At 49.0% G+C, this 8,903-nt stretch overlaps 1 protein-coding gene across 2 annotated transcripts in view; it reads right to left on the reverse strand.

Annotated features, from left to right (window-relative positions):
• The window catches only part of MMD2 (monocyte to macrophage differentiation associated 2), a 31,321-nt gene extending 24,500 nt beyond the window's left edge, over positions 1 to 6,821 (reverse strand). For both annotated transcript variants that reach the window (XM_054693675.1, XM_037507067.2), the window contains exon 1: positions 6,675 to 6,821. In XM_054693675.1, the coding sequence (XP_054549650.1) occupies positions 6,675 to 6,721 (47 nt within the window). In that variant the 5' untranslated portion in view covers positions 6,722 to 6,821. The remainder of the gene's footprint in view (positions 1 to 6,674) is intronic.
• Positions 6,822 to 8,903: the final 2,082 nt, after the last annotated feature.

An 8,903-nucleotide genomic window follows, 5' to 3' on the forward strand; every position in this document is an offset into this window, starting at 1 on the left:
ACCAAGGTGCAGAGAGGCCAAGTAACGTGCCAAAGATCACATAGCCAATAAGGGGGGAACCTGAGCAAATCCAAGTGGCCTGACCCCCAAAGTCTCCGTGGTGTAATTCTATTTCCCATACTTCACATATTTACATTGTGACATATGCACGTGTAGGGCCACACTTAACTTGCATAACATGTAATTTCTGTTCTTTATGTTGGCAACCAGATGGACACTGAACTAGAGAGGCCAATGGCTTCATTTTTATAAAGTAAGAATCATAACTTTAGAATGAAAATCTAAAATTCTCCATTTTCCACATTTGCTTACATTTTTACGTGTGTGGGTTTTTTAATTACATTTTTCATTTTGCTCCTTTAGACTAGTGTTCTCCAAGAGAAGTTTCTGTAGTAATGGGAATTACATCTTCTTCTCCAATCTGGTAGCCACTGGCCCCATGTAGCTATTGAATATTTGGCTCATGTGACTGAGGAGGTAGCTTTTTAATTTAATTTTGATGAATTTCAATTTATATGTAAACAGCCATAGGAGACTAGTACTATGGTCCTGGGCAACACGACTTTTAAATTATTAGTGTTAATAGAATCTGCATATAAATGAACCTCTTAAACATCAATAGCAGAATTAATGATTTTGCTGCAGTGAGATCAAGAAAAAATTAATCATACGAAATAATAAACAAATGATATGTCTTTATTTTACTACTCATCCAGCTGTTGCTGGCCCAGCAACAAATGCCAAGAAGAGTGTAAAAATAACGACACTCTGTGGTCTCTGGTGCATCCATCAAACCATGGCCACCAGTTCCAGAGTTCCATTTGACTGCTAGAGCAGTATATAGAGGACAGAACCCATTTTGTTGAAAAGCTTGTTAGCTTGCCTGATACCTTTGAATCTCAGACATACGGTGTGTGGGCTTCCGCCGGGACTCTTGCTTCGGTCCCACAACTGTTGGGGCCTGTTGGTGAATGAGGGGAGGAGGCTGAGCCCAGATGGTGTGTTCTGAGAGCCCTGCCAGTCCCTGCACGGGTGTGGGCAGCTACGGACTCAGCATCCTCACCGCTGCTCATGGTGGCTGGGGAGCCAACAGCTGAAGACTCTGAGCGCCAAGGGACTGCCTCTGCAGCGCCAGGCAATTATGATGATTAGCCCTGTGCCCTGCGCTCCCCCACTTCGGGCAGAACAAATGGATGAAAACTACCTCCTCCAGATCTGAAGGTGAGTGAGATGATGGATGGAGGCGCCTGGCACCAGGCCTCGCCCAGGCTTAGGGCTCGTCTTCCCTTCTCCCTGAAGCCCAGTATAGGCCTACCCCACAGACACCCCACAAGACAGAGTACTTGTGAAGCCCGTTCCTCACACACACACACACACACACACACACACACACACACTATACCCTCTCCACCCTCAGGAGACTTGCTAAGAGTCAGAGAACACCCAACATGAAAAGGGATTTCTCGGGGAGCCCCAAAGATCTTGAGAAACCTCTAAAACTTCCCCAAATCCCTTCTGGCAAGAGACAAACTATAAATACTAACAATTACCATGACCCAGATAACCACACTTTAGAGCACCAGCTATACCAGGCGCTGCATTAGATGCCTCATATATACATCTTAATCATCTTAACAGTAAAAACCATGTATGATGCCGTGACCTTCAGAACTCAGGACTGATTCTAAGTGGCTCTGAAGGGATGTCAGGTAGCAGGTGAGGGGCAAAACCTAGGGAAGGCCTCCCAGGGTCACCACATCCCCCACCACCCCCGTTAGCCTCATGAGCCAGGAGGGAAGCAAGGCCTGGTGAAGAAGTCCCTTACCCAAGAAACCCAGTGGAGAGAAGGCAGAGTCAGAAGGCAGCTCCAAGCCCCTCCCGCTTCCCAAGGACACCACTGTGCACCCAGCTGGGGCCTCAGCTTTTGTGGGGCTGTAGGAGTCACTCTGAGTCCACAGCCTAGTGGGGCCATTGCCAGTGGGGGCCCTCGACTGGTCACTGGTCACGGACTGGCCATTGGTGAGCACCACACAGCCCTGTGGCCGAAGGGACTTGGCTAATACCCAGAATTGACAATGGGGCAGGTGTCCACACACAGAATTCTCCTGAACACTGCTGAAGAAACATCCTGGGCAGCGTTATTTAAAGAAACAGAATTTGGGAAACAATCTAAGTGTCCAAACGTGGGAAATAACAATATAAAGCAGGACACGATGCTGGAGCCTTAGGCACATGTTAAACCAAGGTTGCAGGTCACTATTAGAGACTGGGGGTTGGGATTACAGCCGCTTAAGGTTCCTGAATTGGGATACAATGCTCTATGGGGGGAAAAAAATGGAAATGAGTAAGTTAGACTATTTAACAGATGAATCTGGGGTGGTGGGAATAAGGTGACTGTTGCCCTCATTTTTATACCTACTTCCCATTATTTAAAATTTTTCTCCAGGGTGCACAGGCAGTGTTTATGACCATAAAGTTGCTTTGTATGACCCCTCCCCACTTAAAGTCACACTGCTTTGAACAGAAGAGGGGACCAATGTCTTCAGAGGTGAATTTGCTTATCTAAGTCACACAGCCAGTATTCATTTGATTTTGACTGGTACCTACTCAGATGCCAGGCGCTGGTGTGACTGGGGGAGGCAGCATGGGTAGACATAACCGGACCACACTTCCCAGCCTCCCTTGTGGCAAGATGTGGCCATGATAGTCTTGCCCAGAGAACGTGGTCCATGTGCTATCTTCTAGGATGCATAGAATCCAGCCTGTGTGTCCTTCATGCCCCTTCTTTAGAGGAAACCACTGACCTGACTGTTATAATCATTTTCTGGCTTTTAACACGCTTTCCTCTATATTCTAAACAACATAGTTGTGGGACTGGTTTTGGGTGGTAAGGGAGTAGGTTCAGATTTTCTTTTGTGTTTTGCTATCCCTCAACATGTCTATGAGATTTTTCCATAGTGTTGCCTGGAACTGGAGTTTATTTTCACTGTAGGATGCTATTCTGTTGTATGAACATGCACCATTCCATCCACGACAGATGTTGGGGTTGTCCCCAGGTCTTGCTCACCACAGACAACACTGTGGAGAAAATTCTTCTCCATTGCCCTTGGCGCACACTTGTGCAAGTTTCTCTAGTGTAGACACCCAGAAAAGAATGGCTGTGTCTTGGATACATGTGTCCAAGTTTAAGGGATAATTTCTGTTTTCCAGAGGAGTTGTAATAATACTACCAGACTTATTATATATTGACCATCAGAACAGTGTCTCATTGTGTTCTTATTTTGCATTTCCTTGATGACCAATGAGAGGCAACTTTTCACATGCCATGGCTCATTTGTGTTCTCTGTTCCTCAAAACAACTCTCTTGGCATTTTCTATTAGGTTGTCTTTTTGTATTGTAGTTCTAACAATGTATTCTGGTTATTAACTTCTTGCTGGCTAAATATGTTGCACATATTCAAGTTTGTGACTTGTCTTCTATTTTCTTCATGGTATTATTTTTCCTAAATAGAAATTCATCATTTTAATGTAGTCTGGTTTAGCAATCTCTTTTTTTAGGATTTTAACTTTTTGGGCTTCTAGAAATATTTACCAACTCTGAAGACTATATTCTTTTATATTTTCTAAAAGTTTTTAAGTTATTGTGTTTTATTTCACTTTAACATTTTTAATCCCCCATTTACAGCAAAATGAAAGGAGCATAAGGGAAGTATGCCTAGCAAAGCAAGTCAGGAAGATAAAGACAAATACTGGACAATTTCATACAAATGAGTAGATATGGGCTACTGAGCACCTGAAATACAGCTAGTCCAAATTAAGATGGGCTGTAAATAAAATATGCACTATATTTCAAACACCTATGGTACAAAAATGTAAAATAGTTCAAGAATATTTTGTTTCTACTGATTACATGTTGAAATGCTAACGCTTTGGATGTAAAGGGTTAACTATATTCTTAAATTTAATTTCATCTATTTCTTTTTACCTTTTTTATGGCAAAGAGATGGAATATTAGCTACACATTAAACTGAATGGCTACTGGAAATTTTAGTAGTTTCTTCCTAGAAAGTTCAGTTAATGATTTTGTGAAAGTTAAGGTCAAGTTTGCTGGTATAATATTACATTAAATATAACCAAGAATGTTCATTTATAAATACATGTGATGTAGTTGTAGTCTATATATGTATACATATAATCTATATGATCATCTGTTTGTGTCAAAGAAAAACATGCAAAGATTGTGGAAGACTTAAGTCACCAAAAGGTCAGCATCTATGTATATTTTATTAGAATTCTATACTTTTCAGACCTGGTGTGATATATAAGTTGTGTCTGCTGATAACTGATAAATATATAAAGTATTCTGTGTAGTTTTTGAAAATAAGTTGTTGTCCTTGAAAAATATAAGCATAGTTACCATGTGCATAAAAGAAAATTTAAAACCACATCTGTGGCTTGTATGGTAGTTCCATTGGATAGCACTGGGTTATACTATTAAATTTACTCAATCAAGAAGGCTTTATTAAGGACCTAATTTGTGGCTTGAACACTAGTAAGGGCCTCACGATGTGGAAAGGAACAGAAATAGTTCTAATCAATGTGCTCCATTTCCTCACTGGACTCATCACCCACAGATGCTGCATAAGCACAAAAATGAAAGAAGAAACTCACAGTCCAGCCCCCAGCCCAGCTGGAGAACTCTATTCCAGTTACAGTGAGGGTAGCACCAGTGTCTAAACCTAGAGATCATTTATACCATTGCCTCTGTCTTTATAGATGAACCAGCTGAAGCCCAGAGAGGTCGAGACAACTACCCAAGATCACACAGCAGGCGTGGGACAAAGGCCTATTTTGTGCAAAGGCTTCAGAATTCCTTCCCCTGTGTCTGCAGCTATAGCCTCAAACCCTGGACTCTCCCTTCCCTTCCAGGAGAACACTCTACCAACCTACATCTCTAAAGCTTGAGAACAAGCCTCAGAAAGTCCAAGTGCCACACCAGGAAAGACCCTGTGGATTTGCATCCCCTTCCAGTGGGACTCCCCAGCTTGGTGAGACACTCCTCCCTGGGAGGAGATGGTGAGGGAAAGACCCCACGCTCAGCCCAGCACCTCTTTTGGTCAAGTGTGCTCTGTTTGACCACTACCTGCCCAGATTTCATGGAACTGGGGCACCTCAACAACTTCCCAAAGTCAATAAGCCACACGGATGTGGACATCAAAAATGTTATCTTCTCATTAAACCCTTCTCAAATTCACCACCGGCTCCCCTTACCGGTGGAGGCAAGTGATTTGAGCAGGGAGGGTCAGAAAGAATTGGGGCAGAGTAGGCTGGTGCCCCCCTCCATCAACTGCCCTCTGTGAAGCAGGTGCAGGAGGGAGAGACTCAGGAGACTGTACTCCCAGAACCTCCAGCCTCCCCCAAATCCCCGGGAGGCTGGGGGACAACTTCAGGAAGGATTTCCACACCAGCTTTCAGGCATACCCTCCCCCCAAAACCTTAGAGAAATTTAGTAATTGTGAGCCACTCCCCCCTCCCCCTTCCCTTAATTGGGAACCAAGCCACAGGAGCTGGCCTTCTGCTCAGCAGTCTGGCACCACTGTGTCATCACCATATTAGGAGAACTGAGTCTGGGGTGGGGGAGGGGACGGGACCAAGGACCTCACACTGTGCAAAAGCAGCTCTTCCAGGGTCCTGAGCCTCAGTTTCACTTCCTAAAAAGAGCATTGCTCATTCTTCCTGCCTTGCTATGGGGATGGTGGAGGGTGTTACAGAGACAGGGGCATAGGTGTTGCAGGGGGAACAGAGGAAGGGGTAGGCAAAGATGTTGAAGGGACACAGGGTGGTGGAGGCAAAGTTGAGGTGACAGTGGTGGGGCCGGGGGTATGCATCTGTGTGGTAGGAGGGGGTGTTGAGGGTGGGAGACAGGGGCTGTGTGGAAGGGGAAACAGGGTGGGGTCAAACAAGGATGTTTTGGGGACCACGGATGATACCCAGAACAGGGGTGTTGTGAGGGATGGTTCTGTGGGGGGCAGGGATGCTGGAAGAGAACAGGGAGGGTACAGGGGTGAGGGGGCTGAAGCGGGGAGAGGGGGTGCCAAGGGTGGTGTGTGCCAATGCCTTTCATCACTACCAAGCTAACAGAGACTGAGCCACATTCCCGGCACCTAGCAGTGCTGTCCAGGACCATCTCAGTCCTCTTGGGCACTCTCATTATCCCCATTTTGCAGACCTGGACACTGAGGTTCAGAGATGGGAGGCGACTCGCCTAAGGGCACCCCGCTTAGAGGAGGCTCTGGGAATAAGCGCGACACCCGAGTATGGGCGCAAAGCTGGGCGCATACTTCTGGTTTCTTCTGGTCAAGGTTGGGGTCCTCTTATCAACTGGAATTCTCCAGGCGGCCGGAGAAGCGAGCAGGCAGTGCAGACCCGAGGAAGCCTTGACTGCTCCTCCCAGAGCACTCAGGCTCCGCGCCCCCAGCGCCCCCAGCGCCCACCCCGCGCCCACCCCGCGCCCACCCTGCGCGCACCCTGCCGCTCTCCTAGCACATCCCCCAGTTCCCCTGCGCCCCCCGCCCGGTTCACCTAGGGTTCACCCACCCCTCTCTCCCCCAACCCGCCTACCCCCCCTCCTCTCCCCTCCCCTCCCCTGGCAAGCCCAGCGCCCCGAGGCTCACCTCGCGTACTTCGTCTTCTGGAAATCCAGCAGCCTGGGAGCGAACATCTTGGCGGTTCCATCAGCCTCGAGCCCCGGGCTCAGACAGCGGGAACTTGGAGAGACGGGCTGGCTGGGGCGCCCGGCGCGGGAGCAGCAGGTAGGCGGGCGCGGGGTGGGGGCGCGCGGGGTGGGCGCGGCGCGAAGCCGGAGCGGGAGGGGAGCCTGGAGCCGCGAGCAGCCGCCGCCAGATTCCGAGCAGATGGTGGCGGGGGCGGGGCGGGAGGGGGACTCGGGCCAATCGCCTTAGTCCGGCGCCCCGGCCCGCTCTCCCGGCTGGGCGGACACCGCGGCCCTCGCTGCGGGGAGGGGAGAAAGGAGGAGAGGGGTTTGGAGGCGGGCTGGGGGCTTCTGAGCGCAGCCCCTTCTTTCTGTCTTCCCGTGTCCACTCTGCTCGCAGGTTTTAGAGCAGCAGAGCCGTCGTAGCCCGCCCAGACTGGGCTGGAAGGGGAGGGGACACTGCCCGCCCGTTGCCCCTCAGCCCCCTGGCATTGGCCATCCCCTGAGTATACTTGCAGCTGGTGCTTACCCCCAGCCAGCGCCTCCAGCCTTTGAGTTCCTGCGAGGCAAGCTGGCCCCAGGGGATCCACCGGATGTCTGGGGAATACACCCACTCCCAGAGGCTGTGACTCTGGGGACTCTCATGTCAGAGTCTAGGGTCTGGGGCACATGCATCTGGCTGTAGGATTCAGTGTACCCAGTATCTGCCAACCAGACTCCGTCTACAACACTCAGCTTTCCACTCCTGGAGACCATGGCCAGGATTCTGGGCCCTGCAGGAGGTGACAGCCTTGGGGACTTCTGGAGGCAAGACAGCCTTCAACTGGACCTGTCTCCAAATTGAAGGGTGGGCCCCTCCTTCTCACACAAACACTTCCCCCTCCTGGCTTCCCACCATCCCTTCCCAAGCTCCAGCTCCCTGCTACTTTTTATAACAATGCTTTATTTGAGATCCTACAGCACATTCAGAAAATAATCCCACCCACACCCTCTGCCCAAGGTAGCTGGAACAAGGTAATGGAGAAAAGCAAGGGGAAATCCATCTAAATTCACTTCTGCCTTTCAAATGCCAGGCACACACATCTGTTATTGGAGAGCACGGAATTACACCTAGATGCACTTGGAGGCCACCCCAGGACTGGGGTGCGGGGTTGGAGTGTGGCTGGGGGAAGGGAGAGCTGGAGGTGGGTATAGGAGAGAAGCTCCAGGGGTGCCTAAGAAGTAAAATCTATCAGACTCTGTTGATGGACCAGAAGTGGAAGCTGACAGGGACAGAGCAGTCAGGAATGATGCCCGGGTTTCTGGCTGGTCCTGCTGAATGGGTACTGGTGCCCCTTGGGTGGCACCAGGAGAAGCATAGAGAGGGGAGATAAGACTGTAATTGGGTTTTGCCCAGGTGAGCTAGAGATGACTTGAGTGGACCACCAAGGGACAGACTGTTGTGGGCCCAAGGGACCCCTGGGCAGGAAGCCCACCAGTGAGACGTCTGCCTAGTGGCAAGAGCGGGAGCTGGGAGGCCTGAGCTGGGAGGATGCCTTTTAGCCATGGGTTTCAAATTGCTCCTCCGTGCCTACTGCAGCTTGGGCTTTCAATATAGTAGCACCAGTCTCGTGATACCATTTACCTCCAGGGTAAGTAAAATGAAATGAAATTTTAAATGCAGTTCCTCCGTTACAGGAGCCGCATTTCAAGTGCTCAACAAGCTCAGCGGCCAGCAGATACCTTTTGGGACCGTTTCCAACATCCCAGAAAGTTTTGTGAGACAGTGCTCTATGAGGAGATCTCTCTGAGAAGATCCTGAAGTCAGCCAAGTGGTAGGCTGATTTAAAAAGAAATGAAATTTTTTGACGGAGTGCATTGTGCACTGTGAAAACAAGTCATGTTCAGAAGATTTTTGTCCCAGTTTGTGTACCTTTGTGTGTGCTGGTTGGGTGGAAAATATATTTCTTACTGGGAGTCATAGTTAAATATGGGCAAGGTTCATGGCTGTAATGACCTTGGCTCCTGTCCCCTGGGATGGAGTAGAAAAATGAAGCTGGAACTGACTAGGAGGCCCTCTCAGGTCACAGCCTGCCAGATCTGTCCTGGAACCCAGTTCTCAGGGCTCTGAGTTCTTGCCCTGCATATAACTCTCATTCTAATGATTTCTGAGACTCCTAGAGCTGGAAGTCAAGGCTAAGCCAAGCCCCCA

The sequence above is a fragment of the Talpa occidentalis genome, unplaced genomic scaffold (genome assembly GCF_014898055.3).
Source record: "Talpa occidentalis isolate TD23 unplaced genomic scaffold, MPIMG_talOcc4v2.1 talOcc4.12, whole genome shotgun sequence".
Classification (NCBI taxonomy): domain Eukaryota; kingdom Metazoa; phylum Chordata; class Mammalia; order Eulipotyphla; family Talpidae; genus Talpa; species Talpa occidentalis.